General features: G+C 39.6%; 1 protein-coding gene across 2 annotated transcripts in view; it reads left to right on the forward strand.

Moving 5' to 3' along the window:
• Window positions 1-22,551, forward strand: part of TPX2 (TPX2 microtubule nucleation factor) — a 58,125-nt gene extending 35,574 nt beyond the window's left edge. The window contains exons 10-18 of one of the 2 annotated variants that reach the window (XM_082856740.1): window positions 1,418-1,589; window positions 3,592-3,730; window positions 4,536-4,752; window positions 13,730-13,825; window positions 14,849-15,025; window positions 15,458-15,604; window positions 20,045-20,156; window positions 20,806-20,993; window positions 22,401-22,551. In XM_082856740.1, coding sequence (XP_082712866.1) covers window positions 1,418-1,589; window positions 3,592-3,730; window positions 4,536-4,752; window positions 13,730-13,825; window positions 14,849-15,025; window positions 15,458-15,604; window positions 20,045-20,156; window positions 20,806-20,993; window positions 22,401-22,511 — 1,359 coding nt within the window. In that variant the 3' untranslated portion in view covers window positions 22,512-22,551. The remainder of the gene's footprint in view (window positions 1-1,417; window positions 1,590-3,591; window positions 3,731-4,535; window positions 4,753-13,729; window positions 13,826-14,848; window positions 15,026-15,457; window positions 15,605-20,044; window positions 20,157-20,805; window positions 20,994-22,400) is intronic. The other variant, XM_082856741.1, reaches the window with a different exon arrangement.
• Window positions 22,552-24,491: the final 1,940 nt, after the last annotated feature.

Genomic DNA, 24,491 nt, shown 5'->3' on the forward strand with positions numbered 1-24,491 from the left:
ATAGACTAAATTAATATTCCTGTTAATAATTCAGTGAGGATTCTGGTGTAATATTTGTGGTCACTTAGTTACAATAATATAATTGAGAGGAGCATATGTTTTTGAGTTAAGATAGGTCTGAATCCTCACTTTGCCCCTGTTAGCTGTGTAATCTTGGATAAATCACTCTATGTCTCTGGGAAGCATCTTATCAAGTTGCTGTGAAAACTGAATTGAGAATGTACACAAAACACATAGAATTATGTGTGGCAAATTGTAGGTACAGGCTTGTTACAGCTTGTGCTATAACAAAATTTTTGAAAAAATCTTGTGTCTGCAAAATTGTGTGCAAAATATAACAGGGTTTGTGGGGAAATGGGCAGACCACTCAAATCCAGTTTTGTTACCAGAGCGCTAACAAAAACAGTAACAATCCTAAATAAAAATCCTAGCATTAAGAATTTCTCCTTGCATTTGCAGTCACCATCATGACTTGCTGAAGTCAGTCCTTTGCAGTCTTAAATCCTGGGGTTGTGCTTCTTCCTTTGGGACGTAAGTCCTTGAAGAGTTTTGTTTCCAATCAGAGACCAATTTTATCAAAATTAATGACCCAAAGAGTAGGCTTCTTCATCAGTCAGTTTTTGGTAGGATGTGTGGAGAGAATTTGATTCAGGCAGCTGCCTGACCTGATTCAGGTCCAGAAGCCCAATTAAACATTTTTAAATGGGACTGGGGATGGGATACCTTTGCAGCTTTTTTCGCTTCTAAGAAAACTTGCTCTTGATTGCTTCAAAACATTAACATTCTTGGGAAAAATCACCTTATGTACTCTTACAGAACAGATAATTTGTTAAGTTCTAGATGCTTTCTCCCCCTTTTCATTTTATTGTTATTTTAAAATTTTTTTGGCCACGCTGTGTGGCTTGTGGGATCTTAGTTCCCCAACCAGGTATTGAACCTGCGCCTCCTGCAGTGGAAGCACAGAGTCCTAACCACTGGGCTGTCAGGGAATTCCCCTCTTCCCCTTTTTAAAAGATGGGAATAGACTGTTTATAACCCTTGCTCAAGGACTGACAACTTAAGAAGAATAATAATCTTGGCTTTACACAGGCCCTTTTTCTTTCTTTCTTTTTTTGTTTTTTTTGCGGTACACGGGCCTCTCACTGTTGTGGCCTCTCCCGTTGTGGAGCACAGGCTCTGGACGCGCAAGGCTCAGTGGCCATGGCTCACGGACCTAGCCGCTCCACGGCATGTGGGATCTTCCCAGACCGGGGCATGAACCCGTGTCCCCTGCATCGGCAGGCGGACTCTCAACGACTGCACCACCAGGGAAGCCCCGACCCTTTTTCTTTTGATCCTCTGTACTGAGTCTGTGGCTTGTGGTAGATCTGAGCTCTTCCATAACACTTCATTTGGGGAACAACTTCTTTCTTTTCAGGCCCGAGTGACTAAGGGATGCACCATTGTTATGCCTTTCAACCTGTCCCAGGGAAAGAAAAGAACATTTGGTGAGACGGCTTCTACGTATGTGCCCCTTGCACAGCAGGTCGAAGCCTTCCATAAACGAACCCCTAACAGATATCACTTGAGGAGCAAGAAGGATGATATTAGTAAGTTTCTTTCCAGTATCATACCTGGCTGGAGCCTCCCCTAGAATTCCCTTTCCTTACATCTTAGGTGCAAATTTGCCTTTAGTTGAAATCCTCACTTTTGAACTAAAGCATGGCATGTGCCTGTATGCAGACAACAAATGTATACATAGTTGAGCATTTCTCAAACCACCCAGCTATCTGTCCACTTATACCCATCAACCACCTCGATCCTCCTGATCAATAATTGGCCAAGGGGAATTAAGTTAACCTGAGATGTCATTACACATCAAGTCTATCTTTACCATGTGTCAGTGTGCATTTACTCACCTACAGAAAATGAAAGCATTCCATTCACTTAAGGTTGTGTGCTTTTTGTTCAGCAATTCAATAAATGTTTTACCACTACAAAGCAGACACTCTTTGTGTTGTAGGGAGTATAGAAGTGAGCAAAACGGACTTGGTGCTACTCAATATCAAGTTTCTAATTCAGTGAGACAGATAAACAAATAGATCGTTACAAATTATGGTAAGTGCTGTGCATGTGGAGGGAGATGTAAGAATCAAGGGAGGTGCGAGATAGGGAGAGCAGGTCTTTATGCTGAGAAGTCCTTAGCAGGGAAAGAAGATGAAGATAGAGGAGAGAAAAGAGATAACCGATGATTAAGTCCCTGTGCAGGCAGGTAGGAGAGGGATACTTAACACAAGTGGAGTGATTGTTCTTTGAAAGGAGGGTGGAAGAGAGCAGTGGGTGCAGGTGCTGCTGAGTTTGATCTATATTTCTGTTTTTGTGCCAGTATCATGAAGAGGCTGTCTTTTCTCCATTGTATATTTTTGTGCTGTTGAGTTTGTAGATTTGGTGGTGAACAGATAAGAGTAATCTAATCTAATAGCATCTATCTTTATGAAAATAATTCCTACGAAAAGAAGGTAAAGAAGTTTCAGGAGTGGAGGTGTGGTATACAATAGTTGTCAAGAGTGTAGGGTAGTATTCTGGCTAAAGCAGAATCTGTTTGTTTTGACTTTGAAGGTTTCTAAATTTTTTCTGCCTTTGCATAGGCACTGTTTAGTGCTATGTTAGGTAGCCGGATGAATTCCTTTAAGGACAGCATTTCCTAATATTGTTATTATGTTCTAGTAACCATTTGTCAGATTTTATATTATGAAAATAATGAAATGTCTTTCTTTATTCTAATGGAAATGTAAATATTAACCATGACTTTCCAAATAATACATGACTGTTAGAGTCTTATATACATTGCTCTTAGAATCTTGGTCCTGGCAAATAGAAAAATTATTTTCTGCAATTTTTATTTAAAACTTTGTACTGTTATAGCTCAAAAATAGTTATATGTATACTTGAAGGCTGGCTTATTTCTAAAATAAGTAGATTTGGTTTCCATCTCCCACTGTTAGGTAATAAGGTCTAAATTAGAGGATTCATTCTGTGTAATTATGAAAATTGACAAGGTTGCTCCTGGCCAGATAAATCATTATTTTCTATGAGTGGTGATGATGATCTTAATATTGATGCTTTGACATAGTTTTTTCTTACTTTTTCCATTTGACTTTCTGTGAGAGGTGGTCTTGCTGTTTTGATGTAGACACTTTTAGGGAATTCATAATATTGGGAGTTATTACCTGGTCTTTAGAAAGGCCTTATTTTAAAGCTGGAATAAGTGAAAATCTTATTTGTCAATAACAAGCAAAATAGTTAGCACTGTCAATAGAAAGTCAGTACAGGCCTGTGCAGTGAAAAGGAATCCATCAGACATAAATGGATTTCAGATTCAGAAGACGATAGCAGAGTTTACCCAAGGGCTGCCTTCATCATACCCTTCAGTAAAGAGTGATAGGGGAGAAAGGACTGAATGTTTATCAGATTGACTGACATGAGCTGAGCTGAGTGTAGAGGGCCAGCCACTCTGTGGTTTGGCATCTCTGGGCTGCCTAGCTGAGTCAGCACCTACAGGTAAATGGGGTCTTGGACAGCTAAGTGAATGTCTGTGATCTTGGTTTACAGCTCTGTTACCCTCCAAATCTGTGGCCAAGATATGCAGAGACCCACAGACCCCTGTGCTGCAAACCAAACAGCGTGCAAGACCTGTGACCTACAAAAGTGCAGCAGAACAGGAGGCTGAGGAGCTCGAGAAACTGCAGCAGTAAGTTTCACTGCCAGTGTTTGAGGAGGAGTTCCAAGAACGTGCCTACTTTCTTTTCAGTTCTGTAAGGGGGACAGTTAACTATTTTTCTTGCCTTGGGAATTATGGCATTTGAGCTACAGGCTCTGCCTTGCCACTGTGATGAAAGGATTGAAAGTGGGAATATGGAGCTGTCCTGAAGTGTAAACTGGTAAAACACTATTGTGGAGGTTGCAGTGGGAGAACTTACTTATGATTCCAATAAGGAGTGTCCTCTGAGGTTAATTTAGGTAAATCTCACCTTTTTATGGCTACCCAAGGGAACTGGAACTTAATGTGATTAGTGCTAGAGTTTGTCTCCTGTATTCTTCTTTCTTCCTTCTTGTACTGTCTTTTTCTAAAAAAATTATTTATTTATTTGGCTGCGCCACGTCTTAGTTGCAGCATGAGGGCTCTTTTAGTTGTGGCATGCGGGATCTAGTTCCCTGATCAGGGATCGAACCTGGACTCCCTGCATTGGGACCCCCTGCATTAACCACTGGACCACCAGGGAAGTCCCCTTCTTTTACTTCTTTTTAGAAGGCAGAGTTTCCTCTTGCAGAGAAACCGCAATCTTTAAAGTGGTGGGAATATTAGACTGTCTCATTTATTCTTTGCTCTAGAGGTAGAGACAGTGGCTATGAAGAGAATTGAAATTTTGTTGTGCATGATGGGTAATCTTAATGAGTATTATTTTTCTGGTTTTGGCTTACTTTGTTGTTTATGTAGTTTTCATTTTATTAAAAAAATATTTTTTGTGGTTGTCACTTAAACTCTCACCTTACAGATACAAATTCAAAGCACAGGAACTTGATCACAGAATTCTTGAAGGTGGGCCCATCTTGCCTAAGAAACCGCCTGTGAAGCCATCCACTCAGCCTATTGGCTTTGATTTGGAAACTGAGAAGAGGATCCAGGAGCGAGAGTCAAAGAAGAAATTGGAGGATGAACACTTTGAATTTCATTCTCGGCCCTGCCCTACTAAGATCTTGGAAGATGTTGTGGTAAGAGTGGGGAGGCTCGGCGAGCTGGCAGAAGTGCCCTGCTCATGACCACAGATCCACCCATTCACAAATGTTTGAGTAGATACATGATCAGGGCATCATAGTAGGAGCTGTGGGTGATAAAGAGACATGTCAGAGGTGGATTTTGCTCTCAGGAAACTTAAAGTCCAGTAAGGGATACAGTATAGGTATAAATAATATAAAGAGTGACAGAAGTGCTCTAAGAGAGGTGACAGTTAAAAGTGCTATAAGTATTCAAAGGAGATAATGATTTCTTCCAGATAAAAGGTTCAGGGAATGCTTTGTGGAGGAGGAAGCATTTGATCTGAGCCTTGGCAATGTATAGTAGTCGTCCTCATCATCGTCATCTTCCTGTCGTTACTGTCATAATAGCTGACACTTTCACTATGTGCCAGGCACTGCTCCAAGCCCTTTTTGTATATTAACCCATTCATTTTGATCAGAACCCCTTCAGGTTGTGTACTCTAATTCTCACCAGTTTCAGATGAGGCACTTGAGGGACAGAGAGTTTAAGTAGCATTCCTAGGGTACTCAGCTGGTAAGTAGTGGAACAAGTATAAGAATTCAGGCACTCTGGGTCCAGAGTTTGTGACCTTACACTTCATTATATTGCCTCTCCACTCTATGGTGGAATTTGGACTTGTAGAAATGCAAATGAAATGGACTGGCCAAGCATTCCAGGCAGTGGGAGTAACATAAAAAAAGTCCAAAGGTGGAAAGCATGGGGTGGCTACTGGGAACTGTAAATGGGTCATTTAAGCTGGAGAAAAGAAGTATACCAAGAGGAGCACCTGGAACCTAGATTAGAGAAGTGGGTTGTAGTTTGATGATGGGCTCACAGTCATGATTTGAGAGAAAATATACAATCAAGAAGAGATGCCACAGTCAGAGAAGAAGTAATGGAGTTCAGCACCTGCATAAGTGCAAAGATGGTTTTCAGGTATATTTCCAGGCAGATGGGGAATCATCCTCCTCCCAGTTTGAATCACCTTATGTCCAGGTACTAAGAACTGTTTTCCCGTCCTCTTTCTTTTTGCTTATCCTTTAGGGTCCCCACAGTTTTAAGTGAAAGTGTGCACCAATATACGGTTGGCCCTCCTTATCCATAGGTTATGTATCTGCAGATTTAACTAACCATGGATTGAAAATATTCAGGAAAAAAACTAGAAAGTTCCAAAAAGCAAAACTTGAATTTGCTGCTCTCAGGCAGCTATTTACATAACATTTACATTGTATTAGGTATTATAAGTAATCTAGAGATGACTTAAAGTATACAGGAGGATGTGCATAGGTTATATGTAAATACTACACCAATGTAAAGGACTTGAGCATCTTCGAATTTTGGTATCTTTGGGGGTCCTGGAACCAATTCCCTCAGGATACTGAGGGACAACTGTATTACCTTTGACTGGCTATTTAGTTTTGTTTATTTTCTTAGCACTAAGTCAGAAGCAATCCGAAGTTATATTTTCCAGGCTTTAAAAAAAGCATGGTGATGCTTACAAATGATTCTTCCTCTCTTCCCTCGCCAATATCTTCTTTCAGTTTGAGAGCTTTCTGCACGAGACCTCTTTTCTATTCACAACGCTTTTCTTTTTCTCTTTTTCTTTCTTTTTTTCTGTGATGCATACGTATGATAGGCCAGACTCTGTTACAGAAACTTTTTTTTTTTTTTTGGCGGTACGCGGGCCTCTCACTGCTGTGGCCTCTCCCGCTGCGGAGCACAGGCTCTGGACGCACAGGCTCAGAGGCCATGGCTCATGGGCCCAGCCACTCCGTGGCATGTGGGATCCTCCCACACCGAGGCGCGAACCTGCGTCCCCTGCATCGGCAGGCGGACCCCCAACCACTGCGCCACCAGGGAAGCCCTGTTACGCAAACTTTTAAGAAACCTCTGCCCACTCAAGTGATTAGTCTCCAAGAGTTGTGCCTTCTTTGTCATTACCTGGTGAGGAAATTGTTCTGAATACAACAAGGGAACTGTAGTTTGTATGCAGACCTCAGAATCCTAGACCCAGAAGGGCTCAGAGTTTTCACTTTACACATCAGAAACCCAAGGCCCAGAAAAGAGAAATGACTTCCATGAGGCTTCTGTAACGTGCATTTGGTACCTTACTTTTAATAACATCTTTTTCTCCAAGCTCCTGGCTTTTCCCCCTGCTACAAGTTTTTTGTTTTTTATTTAATTTACCTATCACCCTCTCAATTTTTACTGTATTCTTTGTATCTCCTATACCAATATTGACTTTAATTGACTTTATATATTCTTAAAATCATCAACTCATTTTAAAAGTAATTTTAAGGGGAACATTTAAATCATTATGTAAATGGAAAATCAGTACTTTTTGCCATGAATAACAACAATAATAGCTAATACTTCTATAAAGCTTATGTGCCAAGTTTTATTCTAAGCTCTTTATATGATAACTTACTTAATTCTCATAACAACCCTATGAAGTAAACACTGTAGATACTATTATCAGTCTGTTTTGTAGAGGTCAGATAACTTGCCCAAGATCACAAACTAGCCAGTGGCAGAGCTGGGATCTGAATATGGTTCCAGGGTCCATGCTCTTGTGTTAAAATAGAAGGTACCTTTTAAACTAAAAGGTTCTTAGGAAAATATGTGATTATTTTTTAAAAAAACATGGTCTACATCCTTTTCCATACCACCGTTATTACCTGAACTCCATTTTTAGAAACACTGATTTAGGAAATTGGTTTGGCAGTTTGTTGTACTTTGGAAATGTTGGGGTGAAGTGGTAAGTGGGGAAGGGTGACTAGAGTTCATTAGGAGTTAAGTGAGATCTTAGAGTAGCATTGTACCAGGTAAGGCCTTGTTGAGAATTCTGGATAAACAGATGAGCAAAACACTAGGTAAGTATGTTAGATGCTACTGAATGGTAGGGAAGTGATTGCCAAATCCAACTGGTTCTCAGAATCCTCTGGGATTTTATTATATAAACAGATTCCCGGGCTCCAGCCCTGGAGTTTTGCTTTGTTAGGTGCAGCATAGATTAGAGAGAGCCCTGATGAAGACCTTAGTGTCTGACACACAGTAAGCAGTCATGTTGTTAATAGTAATAACTATTGCATGCTTACATTGTACTGAGTGTTTTGTGCAGATTATCTTATTTACTTCTCATAACAACTCTTAAGAGATAATGTTCTTTTTTTTAACATCTTTATTGGAGTATAATTGCTTTACAATGGTGTGTTAGTTTCTGCTTTATAACAAAGTGAATCAGTTATACAATGTTCTATTTTTAACCCTACTTTTCAGATGAGGAAAGAGATGCTGAGAGGTGTCTAGTATGCAGAACCAGGATTTGAACCTGTCATCTCCTTAAACACTTATTCTACCCCACAATGCTGTTATCATTGTTTATTTTGGCAAATGCAGTATCTGAGTTTGATGCTGGCTCTTTGCAGCTCTCTCCCTACTGAAATTTTCAGTGACATCACTTCAACTTTTGGATTCTAGAGAAGCAAACCGGAAAAGGAGGCAAAGATGTATTTATTCCCTTCCACTCTTCTTCATTTTTTAGAAAGGGAGGCTTTGAAAGAAGAATGTGGCTTGCCCATAGAAACGTTTTTAAAAGTTGGTGGCAGAACTGAGGTTAGGTGTCTTAACTTCTAGTGTTGGACCCTCAGGCAGCAGAAGAGCCTGCCTCCCAGAGTCGGAATGCAGCTATCTGTCTGACACTGTTGTCCCCATCCGTGTCCCCTGGTGCTGAAGCTCTCTTTCCATGCGTCCTTGTGGTGTTTCTTGTGCTCTCCAGTGAGTAATTTTAGCAGCAACATTTTAGGGACTTGGGGAGACCAGCAGGCTTTAAAAAAAATTTTTTTTTTCATACTCCTTGAGATATAACATTGCTTCATGGTAATCTCCTAATTGCTCTGGGACAGGCCTGAGAACTTGTCCCAGGGCACTTGGGGGCATATCCTGCCTTAGGGAGAAGTGCTCACCCCTAACATCCCATCCCCCATCCTGGGCTGCTTTTCCAAAATGTGTCATCTGTCCACTCACAATGCCCACTTCTAACCATGTATCACCTCTTTAGAGATACTTTCCCTCAGCTTCCTTTCAGAGTTTCCCCCATTATCCTTCAGCTCCACATTCTGTTGGGTTTCTTCAGAGCACTTGTGAAAATCAGGAAATACTTGATTTGTTACTTTTTCATGGTCTCTTTCCTCCACTAGAATGTGAACTCACTGATAGCAGGGACCATGTATATCTGTACTGTTCACTCCTGTTTCCCCAGCATCTAAGCATCACAGCATGGGCATTGCTATGTTGGATAACTGCATGAGCAGCAGTACAAGCTGAAGTGCACCAGCCTGTGTTAGACACTGGGAATTCGAATGGAATTAGGCACAGCCTCTGTCCTCAAAGCTTTCACAGTCTGGGAGAACAGATTGACATGTAAACAAATAAGGACAGTAATGCTAATCAACATATGTTCATTGAACAATTACTACTTCTTGTAGGTGCTGTGGAGAATGCAAAGGAATGCAATTGGCAATATCGCTGCCCTCAAGGAGCTTATAACTAAAAAACCTTAAAATAATAAAACAAGAAGCCTTCTCTGTCTCTAGAAACCCAATGTCTTTTTCTTTATTTCTGATTGAGCCCCCTATTGGCTTTGATTGCAGTGGAGATGGGGTGTGGATAAATAGTTGCTGCAAGGTTGATTTTCATAAATCACCTTTCCTTCTCCCCCAAGTAATTACGAGGATTGATCCTACTCGTAAATATCTCTTTCATGGCTTACTTATTAGAGATTTCTTTTAAAATGCACATCTCTCTGTTGGGAGGATGCAGAGAGAGGGGAAAAATAGGAAAAGTGGCATTATTTTAAAACTGAGTCCTCAGATATTTATTTCAATTACTATATTTTATGAAAGGAAAAAAACCAAGGACTAAAAGCCTATCTCATGTTATGCAGGTTGTACAGACTGGAATCAGAGCTGGGCTAAAACAGACCTCTTGACTCCTTGCTCAGTGTACTTCCTATTACCGCGTATCCTTGACTGTGTTCGAGCTACAGGCTGGTGTCCACAGGTGTCCAGGATGTTGTAGAACAACAGATTTTTTTTTTTTTTTTTTTTTTTCCCGATATGCAGGCCTCTCACTGTTGTGGCCTCTCCCGTTGCAGAGCACAGGCTCCGGACACGCAGGCTCAGCAGCCATGGCTCACGGGCCCAGCCGCTCCGCGGCATATGGGATCTTCCCGGACCGGGGCACGAACCCGTGTCCCCTGCATTGGCAGGCGGACTCTCAACCACTGCACCACCAGGGAAGCCCGAACAACAGATTTTTGTTGTCGTTTTCTGGCAAGCATTATTTGGAAACCCATTTCATAGACTTTTGTCATTCTGATTACAAGTTCTGCTGTATTAAATTTTACTATACTAGTGATTCTGGTTTTCTTTAGAAAATGTATGAGAACTTTCACAGCAGAATGAGCATTCCCTTTACAGTGGTCACCTTGAGAGTTTATTAATTCTTTCCAAAGATTGATATTATAGAAAGCATTTTGGAAAAGCCACTGGTCTTGGATCCTGTGGCACAGTCTTTTGGATCTCTTCAACGATGGCAAGTCTTCATATTTTAAAGATTAATTTGCTCTTAGGGGCTGGTCTAAAGTCATTGGGAACTAAAACTTCTGAGTAGTCTAAAATAATAGAGCTGGAAACAATTTTGCTTAATTAAAAGTAAAGATTGAGCAATTGCCTTGCATGGCCCTAAAACTGGCTTTGAAGGCCACTCCAAGAAAGATACTCCAAACATGTTTGGAGCAGTTGCAGCATTGTTGGGATTAAGAAGTCTCCCAGGGTATAAATTAGAGTCCAAGAGTCTTCAAGTCCAAGGTATAAATTCTGTTATTCATGCTTACTGTATTCATTCAACAAACATTTCCTGAATGCCTTATGCTTGCCAAGGTCTGTGTTAGGTATTAGGGGTTGATGGAATAACAGTCCCCACTCTCAAAGCACTCATAGGTTAGCAGGAGGAGATGAATACCTAAATAAACAAGTGCAATGAAGTTTCATATGTACCATGATAGACTATATACAGGGGAGAGTGGGGTCAGTAGGTCTGGAGGAGTGGAGCGATCTATTGAAGGGTTTTATCAGAGAGGCGATGCTTTAGTGGAGGCTTGAAAAGAAGGGTTAGATGCTTCCAAGCAGCCAGAGCATTTCTGAGAGAGCATAAGCAAAGGTATTGCATTGTGATGAGAACCAGTGTTAAATTTTGGTAGCTGTTAGTAGTTCATTGTGGATGGAGGGCGATGCCTAAAGAGGGGCAAGAGATATGCCTGGAAAGTCAGGCAGGGTTCCAAATTATGAAACACCTTGTACTTCATGCCAAGGAATATGTTATACTTTTGTAGGTAGGCAGTAGGAGCCATTAAAGAATTTTAAGTCAGGAAGTAACATCAAATCTTCTGACTGTATAAGAAGATGGACTGGTGGAATGAGAGAAGCTGAAGGACTGTTAGAAGGCTGGTGGAATGGTACAGGCAATAGATGATGTGGCCTGTGTCATGACAGTGAAGAGTTAGAGAGGAAGCAGAATAGAGAGCTGATGGGGCCAGCATATGGATGTGGGTATAAGAAATAAGGAGTTACTGAGGATGTCTCAAGGTTGTTTTGATTTTTTTTTTTTTTTGCGGTACGCGGGCCTCTCACTGTTGTGGCCTCTCCCTGTGCGGAGCACAGGCTCCAGACACGCAGGCTCAGCAGCCATGGCTCACGGGCCCAGCCGCTCCGCGGCATGTGGGATCCTCCCGGACCGGGGCACGAACCCACGTACCCCGCATCGGCAGGCGGACCCCCAACTACTGCGCCACCAGGGAAGCCCGATTTTTTAAAATTGATCTGGTCATACACTTCATGCAGGACGGTAGCCCTAGAGATACCATTTTGCAGTTAGGGTTAATTGCCAGATTCATGATAGTGTAAACTCTATGAGAGTTAGAATTATGTTAGTTTTGAATGATGTGCATAGTATGGTATACATAATTCAGTCTGAAAAGATTTGAGATGTTGGCAGTGTTTTGGAATCACAAAGGGGGAAAAAAATCTTTGGAGAAGTTGAATGTATTAGAATTAAGGAATATAGAAATTAAATCCCTCTTTTAATCTACCCTCAAAGATATGTGAGAGTTAACAGCTTGGTGTTCTTTCCATATTTTATTTTCTATGCTTAGATTAATTATATATACATTTTATTTTATTTTTTTAGTATATGCGCAAGTATCTTTTAAAAATTTAATTCAATTCAGTTAATTTATTTAAATAAATTTTTTTGGAGTATAGTTGATTTACAGTGTTGTGTTAGTTTCAGGTGTACAGCAAAGTGATTCTGTTATACATATACATAGGTTCATTCTTTTTCAGATTCTTTTCCTATATAGGTTATTAACAGAATATTTAGAGTTCCCTGTGCTATACAGTAGGTCCTTGTTGATTATTGATGTTATATATAGTAGTGTGTGTGTGTTAATCCCCAGCTCCTAATTTATCCCTGTCCCCACCACCCTTTGATAATCATAAGTTTGTTTTCAAGATCTGTGAGTCTGTTTTGTAAATAAGTTCGTTTATATCATTTAAAAAAAATTAGATCCCACATATAAGTGATATCATATATTTGTTTTTCTTAAAAGACATCTTAAAAACACACAGAAATAATACTTAATAATAGTATTTTTTGTTTCAGCAACTTGTCCCTCCCCCCTCAACATTATGAATACTGTTCTGTCAGTAATAAAGATTTATTTTCTTCTTTTTGATGACTATAGTATTCTATTGTGTGGATGTACCACAATTTTTTAAAATTATTTTTTATTGGAGTATAGTTGATTTACAGTGTTGTGTTAGTTTCTGCTATACAGCAAAGAGAATCAGTTATACATATAGCCACTCTTTTTTTAGATTCTTTTCCCATATAGGTCATTACAGAGTATTGAGTAGAGTTCCCTGTGCTATACAGTAGATTCTTATTAGTCATGTACCACAATTAGTTATGTACTACAATTTAAGAAAGGATTTAGCCAGTTCTTTTTTGATAGGTAATAGGGTTATTTGCAATTTTTTTATTCATTTAAATTTAAAAATGCTGTATTGAAATATACCTAAAAACTAAACTAGAGATCAAATACTAGAGATGTAATATTGGGTGAAAGAGTATGACCATTTAAAGATTTAGTAGCTAATTCCTAAAGTTTGTACCAATTTGTGCTCTGTACCTTACCCAACTGTATAGGAGTGCCCATTTCTCTTCACCTGTCAACACTGGTATTAACCAGTCTTTTAATTATTACTCAGTCTTGTAGGTGAAAAATACTTTATTTTACTTTATATTTTTAAAAATTATTGAGATTGAGCCTCTTGTATATCTTTGTAAACTGCTTGTTCTTTGTCCAGTTATTTGGCAAAAGGAAATTAAGCTAACCCTTGCCCCGTACTTTTTTCCATTTGCCTTTTGAGGTTAGTATTTTAAAATATAAGTTCTTATTTTAGAGATGTATGTGGAATAGGTTTAAGAGAATGGACAGTATCTATTCTTCTCTAGATAACATTTGGAAGTCCTTTTTGATTTTGTTTTTAAGGGATTGGGGTATAAAATGGGAGAGAAACAATAAAATATTGACAGTTTATTTTGTAGTGTTTTTCATAAATACCAAAAAAGATTTTGATGAATCCTATTTTTGTTGAATATGCAACTCAAACTATGTTTTTGTTATTTGCTGTTCTTCTGTCATGTTAATCCACCTTTGGAGCATTAATACATACCAGTCTTAGTTGGGTAAGTTAACAACATACTGAAATAACTACCTTTTTTTTTTTGATTCCTGATATGTGAACTTCTAAGAAAGGGATTGATCTCATCACACAGCCTAGTAGAGATTGTTCTAGGATATCTAATTGAGTTGCTTACTCCTTCCAGGGTGTTCCTGAAAAGAAAGTACTTCCAATCACTGTCCCCAAGTCACCGGCCTTTGCTCTGAAGAACAGAATCAGAATGCCCACCAGAGAAGATGAGGTGATTCCCTGGGATGGGGGTTTCTACTCCTTCTACATAATCAATCTAAGCATTATTCTTTCTTAAACTTAGTGGAATACAAAGGCCATCACTCTTGTCTGGAGTTGTCTTAACAATGGGTATGAATGATTGATCATCTGTTTTTGCTCTTCCAAGAACAAAGTAGTTAGTAAGGGTATGAATCTTTTGGCTTTCAGTGGTAACTGGTTGTAACTTATTGGAGCTATGTTTGTTTCTGTTGCATTGGAAATCACCCTGTTGTAATGTGGATCAAAAGTTCCCAAGACCTATACTCTATTTTGCCCCAGCTATTGTCACCATTCAGTGAGGGACTTTTAAACTTCATACTAAGCAGTTACATCCACCCTGTCCTTAACTATCTCCATTAATCCAAGGGTTGCAAAGGTGACTGTGTGGTGATGGTTCATGAAGTTGGAATATATAAACTGTCATTGATCAGGCTAGTTTCTTGTTACATCCCCCATTTTATCTATAAATATCCAGAGTTAGGGTAATTTTACAGCAGATCTCAGGCATAAGCCTTTTTATAGGTTCATTTGAAACTAAAATACACAGTAATCTTATGTTACCAGCTTGAATCCAATCAACTTACTTGGTCCTATTCTGGGTTTGGCAACTGGGAATACTCCCAGTCACATGTTTTAGTGGAGTCTGAAGTCTGGGTCAAAGAAGAGGCCAAGGTATATGCTTGGTTAGTACTTTTCTTCTGTTCTTCATTTTATTCAAACTGTTTGATCTCATTTAGTTTTTACAACCTTCCTGTGAAAAATTTTAGGTCCTTTAAGAGTAATTGTGTTAGTTTATCAAATGCTTTCACACTGGTTTCACCCCTGAGAGTTGGTAGATACTCCTCTTTGATAGAAAAGGAAGCTAAGACACCTGAGAGGTTGAGTGACTTGCCTTAATTAATGACTTCTCTCATATAATGTCTTCTGACTCCACATTCAGAGGAGGTGAGAGAGAGCGAGGAATCTTGTTTCTAAACTGCATTTTTTTCTTTAGGAAGAGGAGGAGCCAGTAGTGATAAGAGCTCAACCTGTGCCATATTTTGGAATGCCTTTTAAGCCCCAAATCCCAGTGGGGAGAACTGTGGAAATATGCCCTTTCTCTTTTGATTCTCGAGACAAAGAACGTCAGTTACAGAAGGAGAAGAAAATAAAAGAACTGCAGAAAGGGGAGGTAGGTGTTTCCATTTCTCCAAGTAGCATAGTACTATTCTTTGATCCCTCAAAGGTAATCTTTTATGTTGCACTTTTAACTATAAATCACTGACTTCCTTTGATCCCTCTAAGAGCCTTATGAAGTATAAATAGGGCAAGTAATTTAAAGTGCCATTAAATTACTTGCCCTATTTATACTTCATAAGGCTATTTAAGTGCCATTCTGGCACAGGGAGCTTAAGTGACTTGCCCATGATCATGCTGCTGGTCATTGGCAATATTGGGAGGAAAACCTTGATTTCCTTTTGAACCCAGTACTCTTTCTGCTACACCAAGCTGCTTTGAAAACTGGCCTTTCCTATTTTTTAGATTCATCCAAATATTCTGGAGTAGTTGTTGCTTTCTGGCTAGAAAGACCTTATCTTAAATCTTACATTTTCTTTTCTATTAGGTGCCCAAATTCAAGGCGCTTCCTTTGCCTCAGTTTGACACCATTAACCTGCCAGAGAAGAAGGTGAAGAATACAACCCAGGTTGAGCCTTTCTGCTTTGAGACTGACAGAAGAGGTGCTCTGAAGGCACAGACTTGGAAGCACCAGGTGGGGCTGGGGAGAGCAGCTAAAATGTGAATTGTTTGATTGTTGATTTGTTACAATAGGTAGACCCACTACACTGAACTTCTGGAAACTAACATACTGGATTATTTTAGGGGCTGTCACTGTAATCAGGGGTCAGGAAACTTTTTCTATAAAAAAGTTTGCTATGTGTTATTTTAGGCTGTGCAGGTGGTCTCTGTCACATGTTCTCTGTGTATGTGTGTTTCAACCCTTTAAAAATATAAAAACCATTTTTAGCTCAAGGGCTATACAAAACGAGGTTGCAAACTGGATTTGGCTTGCGGCGTAAGTTTGCTGATCTCTGCTGTAAGTGATCACCTGGGGAATGTGAGAACTGTTAGGCTTTTTTTGTGTCAGGAGATTCTTAAAGATCTCATCTATTCCATTTATTAGACTTGTTCATTAAATGTTCACTCCTTTCTGTTGGTGCTTTGATAAGAAACTGAGAGGTGAGAATAGATTCTTAATATGGTATGTTGTTTTTGCAACATAGTGTGCTGTTTGCTCTTTATAGATGACAGGTGATTTAAAACAGTCAATTGGTTGTTGGCTGGTTTAATTGGATCTAATTCTGCCCTGTCTGGAAAAAAATCTCCTGAATCCCTAAATTTGTCAGTATTGATATTGTCTCTTATTCTGGACTCTGTCCAAAAGGGGCTCTGGCCTAATCTTTGTTTGTAGAAAGTCATCCCTCTTGAAGCCCAAGAGATATGATTGCTTAAGTAACTAAATGTAGGCTCCCTGTTGGTACTGTTCTCTAGGAGAACTTAGGACAGTTGCTTTGGAAGCAGTAGTGAATCTCTCGTTCAAGGACCATGACATAGAATGTCTGTATATTTTCCATCACAAAAAGATTTTTTAAAGTTTTTCAGTCATACATAAAAGTAGAATAGTATAATGAACTTCCATGAACTGTCACCTGGTTTTCTAGGGATCAAAACATGGAAAATCTTATTTCATCTCACTTCTACCTACTCATCTCTATACTGGATACTTCTGCCTATACAAGATTACTTTGAAGCAAATCCTAGGTGTCATCTCATTTCATCCAAAACTACTTCAATGTGTAACTTTAAAATATAAGGATTAAAAGAATTTCATAACCACAATACTATTATCACACTTAAAAAGATTAACAGTAATTCCTTAATAGTGACAAGTAGTCAGCATTCATATATCCCCTAATCGCTCATTTTTTAAACAGTTAAATTGTTCAAATCAGGATCCAGAAAAGGTCCACATTTTATATTTGTTTGATAAATCTCTAAATCTCTTTTAATCTAAAGGCTGCTCTACTTGCATTTTATATGTTGAATAAACTGGATTGATTTTCCTATAGGTTTTTTTTATATGAATAATATGACCATTTATTTTAAAAGTATATGTGTTTACATGTATATGATATGAAAGGGGTTATACACTAAAATGTTAATAATAGTTATTTATGGTGGGGTAATAGGTGACCTTATAGAATTTCATTTTTAATTTTCATCCATTTTTTTTGAATTTTATTTTTTTATACAGCAAGTGCTTATTAGTTATACATTTTATACATATTAGTGTATACATGTCAGTCTCAATCTCCCAGTGCATCACACCACCACCACCCCCCGCCACCACTTTCCCCCCTGGTGTCCATACGTTTGTTCTCTATATCTGTGTCTCTCTTTCTGCCCTGCAAACCAGTTCATCTGTACCATTTTTCTAGGTTGCACATATATGTGTTAATATACGATATTTGTTTTTCTCTTTCTGACTTAGTTCACTCTGTATGGCAGTCTCTAGATCCATCCATGTCTCTACAAATGACCCAGTTTTGTTCCTTTTTATGGCTGAGTAATATTCCATCGTAAACATGTACCACATCTTCTTTATCCATTCGTCTGTTGATGGGCATTTAGGTTGCGTCCATGACCTGGCTATTGTAAACAGGGCTGCAATGAACATTGGGGTGCATGTGTCTTTTTGAATTATGGTTTTCTCTGGGTATATGCCCAGGAGTGGGATTGCTGGGTCATATGGTAATTCTATTTTTAGTTTTTTAAGGAACCTCCATACTGTTCTCCATAGTGGCTGTATCAATTTACATCCCCACCAGCAGTGCAAGAGGGTTCCCTCTTCAAAAAAAAAAAAAAGAGGGTTCCCTTTTTTCCACACCCTCTCCAGCATTTGTTGTTTGTAGATTTTCTTTTGATGTCCATTCTAACTGGTGTGAGGTGATACCTCATTGTAGTTTTGATTTGCATTTCTCTAATAATTAGTAATGTTGGGCAGCTTTTCATGTGCTTCTTGGCCACCTGTATGTCTTCTTTGGAGAAATGTCCATTTTTGGATTGGGTTGTTTGTTTTTTTAATATTGAGCTGCATGAGCTGTTTATATATTTTGGAGATTAATCCTTTCTCCATTTGCAAATATTTTCTCCCATTCTGAGGGTTGTCTTTTCGTCTTGTTTGTAGTTTCCTTTGCTTTGCAAAAGCTTTTAAGTTTCATCAGATCCCATTTGTTTATTTTTGTTTTTATTTCCATTATTCTAGGAGGTGGATCAAAAAAGATCTTGCTGTGATTTATGTCAAAGAGTGTTCTTCCTATGTTTTCCTCTAAGAGTTTTATAGTGTCCGGTCTTACATTTAGGTCCCTAATCCATTATGAGTTTATTTTTGTGTATGGTATTAGGGAGTGTTCTAATTCCATTCTTTTACATGTAGCTGTCCAGTTTTCCTAGCACCACTTATTGAAGAGATTGTCTTTTCTCCATTGTATATCCTTGCCTCCTTTGTCATAGATTAGTTGACCATAGGTGCGTGGGTTTATCTCTGGGCTTTCTATCCTGCTCCATTGATCTATATTTCTGTTTTGGTGCCAGTACCATATTGTCTTTTTTTTTTTTTTTTTTGCGGTACGCGGGCCTCTCACTGTTTTGGCCTCTCCCATTGTGGAGCACAGGCTCCGGACACGCAGGCTCAGTGGCCATGGCTCATGGGCCCATTCGCTCTGCGGCATGTGGGATCTTCCCGGACCAGGGCACGAACCCGCATCCCCTGCATTGGCAGGCGGACTCTCAGCCACTGCGCCACCAGGGAAGCCCCACATTGTCTTGATTACTGTAGCTTTGTAGTATAGTGTGAAGTCAGGGAGTCTGATTCCTCCAGCTCTGTTTTTTTTTTTTTTTTTTTTGTGCAGTACACAAGCCTCTCACTGTTGTGGCTTCTCCCGTTGTGGAGCACAGGCTCCGGACACGCAGGCTCAGCGGCCATGGCTCATGGGCCCAGCCACTCCGCGGCATGTGGGATCTTCCCAGACCGGGGCATGAACCCACGTCCCCTGCATTGGCAGGCGGACTCTCAACCACTGCACCACCAGAGAAGCCCTCCAGCTCTGTTTTTTTCCCTCAAGAATTCTTTGGCTGTTTGGTGTCTTTTGTGTCTCCATACAAATTTTAAGATTTTTTGTTCTAATTCTGTAAAAAATGCCATTGGTAATTTGATAGAGATTGCATTGAATCTGTAGATTGCTTTGGGTAATATAGTCATTTTCACAATGTTGATTCTTCCAATCCAAGAACATGGTGTATCTCTCCATCTGTTTGTATCATCTTTACATCAGTGTCTTATAGTTTCTGCATACAGGTCTTTTGTCTCCCTAGGTAGATTTATTCGTAGGTATTTTATTCTTTTTGTTGCAGTGGTAAATAGGAGTGTTTCCTTAATTTCTCTTTCAGATTTTTCATCATTAGTGTATAGGAATGCAAGAGATTTCTGTGCATTAATTTTGTATCCTGCAACTTTACCAAATTTATTGATTAGCTCTAGTAGTTTTCTGGTGGCATCTTTAGGATTCTCTATGTATAGTATCATGTTATCTGCAGACAGTGACAGTTTTACTTCTTCTTTTCCAGTCTGTATTCCTTTTATTATTTTTTCTTCTCTGATTGCCTTGGCTAGGACTTCCAAAACTATGTTGAGTAATAGTGGCGAGAGTTTTCCTATAGGTATTACAATCTGGGTTTTGCTCATTGTATTCCCAACGTGTTGATTAATATGTTCCTCTATCTCCTGTATTTCCTATAAATGAATAGTCAGATCCAGAGGCTTGACTAAATTCTGGTTAGATTCTTTTGGGGGTTGGGAGGGAGAATACTTTACAGGTGATCACATCCAGGGGTATATTAATGTCTACCTGTTTATTTTTTGTGATGTTAAGTAGGCCTTAAAAGTATCTTAAAGGTATTTTCTAGTTCTCAGTGGGTTCAGATGTTGTTAGTCTGATCTACTTAATGTAAAAGGGATTTTAATTGAGTTTAGATTAAATCACCTGCTGTCTTTGTAGATGAAACTGTTCAGAAACATTCGAACTTGAGTCATTGAGATGGTAGTTATGGAAAGTAGTGTGGCTGCTTATCTGACAGATTTTCTTTCTCATAGCTGGAGGAAGAACTAAAACAGCAGAAAGAAGCAGCTTGCTTCAAGGCTCGTCCAAACACCGTCATCTCCCAGGAGCCCTTTGTTCCTAAGAGAGAGAAAAAATCCCTTACTGGTAGTATTTTATGTATTCTTGGGGGATTGGGGCAGAATGGTTAGACTTCCTGGGACTCAGTTGTGTCAGTACAATGCTGTGTCAACCAGAAGCATCTGCCTGTAGGCGATCTAATTTTTTCTCCCCTAGCTCTTTATTGAATCCAGCAGCTATGTTGATTTGTAGAGTGTGTTGGGATCAGATTCATAGAACAAGCACCTGGCATTTCAACAACAATTTTACTTTCCCCACCCAGAGAGTAGCAAGTAAGTGAGGGAGAGCCAGGACTTCTTTCTGGAGTTCACCCTAAAGCAAGCCTTAGATAGAAAACATTTGATTCCTTAAGCACTGGGCAGCGTTTCAGAAAAGTGGGATTCTTTTCCTAAATCTGTCTCACAATCACTATGTAGTTTTGAGCAAGCTACTTCACCTGTGTAGGTCTTGCTTTTCTCCTAATTAGATGATTTATAGGGGCCCTTCCAATGATTTATAGGGGTCCTTAAAATTTTAGGACTTTTTGTATGTGGTTTACTCCACCTTTCTCCCAACTAGGCTTCCTTAGAGGTCCACCTTTCTGTTGCCATGCATATCTATCACTTGCTGGATCTGTGGGGCTAGGTTTATGCAAGTCTTGCTTGTGCACCAATATTCTCTCTGTTTCTGTACTCAGAGGGCCTTTCTGGTTCTCTAGTTCAAGAAACTTTTCAGCTGGCCACTGAGAAGAGAGCCAAGGAGCGGCAGGAGCTGGAGAAGAGAATGGCTGAGGTGGAAGCCCAGAAAGCCCAGCAGTTGGAGGAGGCCAGGCAACAGGAGGAAGAGCAACAGAAGGAGGAGCTGGCCAGACTACGGAAAGAACTGGTAACTGGGCAGCATGAGCACTGACTAACCCATGGTTGCGTCTGTTTTGTTTTATCTGTACCTTGCCTCGTTCCAGAAAGGATCTAAGGTGGCCTCCAAGGATACATCAAAGTTGAGTGAAAATGAGAAGTCAGACAAACCAGGGGTGGTGACAAAGTTGAGGAGTGAACGAGGCTAAGGATGTATACATTGTGATCCATGGATCTGCTAAGTGATATAAACAAGCTAGTTATTTAACAAATACATTTATCTTTGATCCTGAATTCAGTCAGAATTTCTTCCAGGGGTCTAAATAAGGAGGACATCAGGTGCTATACCAGTGCACAGTGATATATTTGTAGGACTCTTTATTTAACTTTTTATTATTGCCTTAAGGCTTAAGGAAACCAATGTGTTTTACAATTAGAATACATAGGTAGGGAAGGACGTGGGAATTGTGTGACAACTATATTTTCATTTTCCTTTTAATACTTGACTCAAATTCCTTGGAGTTATAGTGCATATCAGTCCAGGTGACCTTCCATGTTAACACTAGATAATGATTTAAATATTAGTTATCCAAAAAGAAAGCTTAATTCACGTTAAGGACCCTTTCACTAGGAGGGCAGCAAGCCACATTAACTGCATTAATAAGGAAGAACACAGTTTTAGATAGAATTTCATATGCTTAGTAAAAGGATGAATATAGCAATATGTAAGTTGTTGAGGTTTTGTCTAAAAGTGCTAAGCCAGCAGCTGATACAGCTGTTGGTAGAGATGACTGGCCACAGGAGGGCTCTAGGGACAAACTATTAAAGGGACTAGTTTCCTGACAAAATCCAAGCTACCGTATGCTGATTGGATGTACTCACAAAACCAGCCTCAAGTGTTTTGACTTTTCTTCAGCACTTGAATCCTGCCTCTTGTGATTGTCTGTATCATAGAACTCTCTACTAATCTGGCTTGATTCAGGGTTGATTTTAGACTGTAAGAAGGATGGATGGGACCATGCCTTCTCCTGGCAACCTGTCTTGGTTATTTTATTTTATTTTATTTATTTATTTTTGTCCATGCTTTTGGTGAATATTAAGACTCAATAATCTTAAGATTGTACTCTGGCAAATTCTTAACATGTATCTTCTTTCTGCTGCAATTGAGTACAGCCCCATTATACCCTAGTACTGAACAGTCAAACTGGAGATAGGTGCAAGCTGAGGGATCCAGCAAGACCTGAATAGAAACCTACTTGAGCTCCAGAGCTCTTGTGCTTTGCTGCTAGACTGTGTTGCCTCCCACCAACCCCCAAATTAGTGACTGGGATTTGCAAAACTATACAAAAATGTTCTCAAGAAGAGGAGCAAAAACCACCCATAAGTGTAGTTCTCTAACATCCTTATCAATGGTAACTTTATTTTTCTCACTCTGCAGGTACACAAGGCAAATCCAGTACGCAGGTACCAGGGTGTGGAAGTCAAGTCAAGTGACCAGCCCTTGACCGTGCCTGTATCGCCTAAGTTCTCCACTCGATTCCACTGCTAAACTCGGCTTTGAGCTGTGGACACCGTCTGGGAACCGGAGCTACTCTTCCCATTAAACCAGGAGCCTTCTTTGTCACAGGGGCATGGAGAGAACCCATTTCTCCAGGCTTTTTCCTACCCATGCCTGACAAGTGTGGACTCCAATTTCATTGAGAGCTGTTTTCCTACATTATTGTGGCTAATAATGAGACTCAACTCATGTATGTCTCAACCAGACTCCATGTAGTTATTTCCTTGGAACCATCAGTTGACCTTTAATATGGGTCTTAACTCTGACTAGAATTTAAAGTCTCTGTATCAATACAGTGTAATTTCTGTTGCCCTTACCCCCCACCCCCCTTTTTTTCCTATTTTAATCAGAAAATAAAGATAGTTAAATACTGAGATAGGATTTAAGTCATGAATTAAATGAGGAACCATCAGTAGTATGTCAGATTCTTTCCTCTTCTCTGTGCAAAATGAATTTAGAGTTAAGGAGCCCTTCGCTACGAGGGGGGAAGCCTCATTAACTGCATGACGAGGAAGAGACTTGACTGACGGGAACCTCACAGCAGCCATCGGCTGGCCTCGGGTAGAGCTTGCTGTTCAGGCACGTTCTTCCCTTGTTGGTGCAGATGATAATAGGGGGCGCTGAGTAGTACACGTTTTAAGTCCTCCAGTGACCTAGACTGGAATAAATATGTTTGTCTTCCCTCCCTGATTTTTTTATTTGATGTTTTTAAATCTGTCTCCCTTTGGAGGTCACATCTTATTGGGGAAGTGGGTACTTTGAGAGGAGGGTCTAGGAACTTTTAAAAGCATAGGCTCTGTCCTTAAAGGAAAGAGCTTTGTGACTTTTCTGTCTTATGTCAGAATATCCTTCCATATTTTGTTAACTCCCTCCTAGGAACCACTCTGGAAGCCTGTTATGCCTTCAAAACAGACTGTGCCTTCTTCTCTAAATGTGTTTTTTCTCATCTGGTAAACTCTTCTTTATAAGACTCAGCTCTAGTAAAATCTTTTTCATAAATCTTTCCTTGACCATTTGACCTCCTCAGGTAAGGTAAGATTTCCTTCTTTGTGCCTCCCAAATGTTTCTTATGTATATCTCTAGTAGAACAGTTATACCACTGAGTTACTTGTACTTGTTTACAAGCTAGTAGAGATGAAGATAACTAAAATTATGTTAGTCCTTGAAGATAAAAATTATGTTAATCATATCTGTATTTCTCACAGTTGGCACAGAATTTGCTAGGTCCATGTTATCAATAGTGTATTTTCTTTTAGACTTGATATTGTTTATGAACTCTACTCTGTACCAGTCATCTATTCCTGTGCCACGAGATATAAAAGCATCCATCTTTTGCCCAGGCTAGGCCTAGGCACTATATATGATATTAGACCTATGTTATATTCCTTTTGTTTATTCATTCAGTGACCATTATGTACAAGCCATTGTAGATTTAGTGACAGGCAACAAAGCAAGATGTGATTTGCAGATCCCTGGGCCTCCTGAAGGCCCACAGAGTGATACAAAGTGCAGTTCCTTTATTCATTTCCTAGAGAGATGTGGTGTACAGTTCCATAACAACTTGTGTAGTTCATTTAACAAATATTGATTCAGTACTAACTATATATACGTAGGCACTATTCTAGTCTCTGGGCATATAGCAATGAACAGAAATAGAAGACCTTGACTTCATGGAGGTTACCTTTTAGAAGGGGAGACACAATAAACAAGTAACTGTCCTCTTCTGTCAGGTGATAAATGTTTCTCTGACTGTGTGGAAAATAGAGTAGGATGGGGACTTGAGGGCATGTAAGATTGGAAACAGGAAGGTGAGGAGGTTCTTGATGTTGTCCAGGTAAGAGCTGATAGTGGCCTGGGCTAGGGTGGTAGCAGTGGAGGTGATGAGAAATGGTTGGATTCTGAATGGATTTTGAAGCTGTAACTGACAAGGCTTGCTAACAGATTGGACGTGGGGAGAGAGAGAGAGAGGGG

The sequence above is a fragment of the Leucopleurus acutus genome, assembly GCF_964270905.1.
Source record: "Leucopleurus acutus genome assembly, chromosome: 16".
NCBI classification, from domain to species: Eukaryota; Metazoa; Chordata; class Mammalia; order Artiodactyla; family Delphinidae; genus Leucopleurus; species Leucopleurus acutus.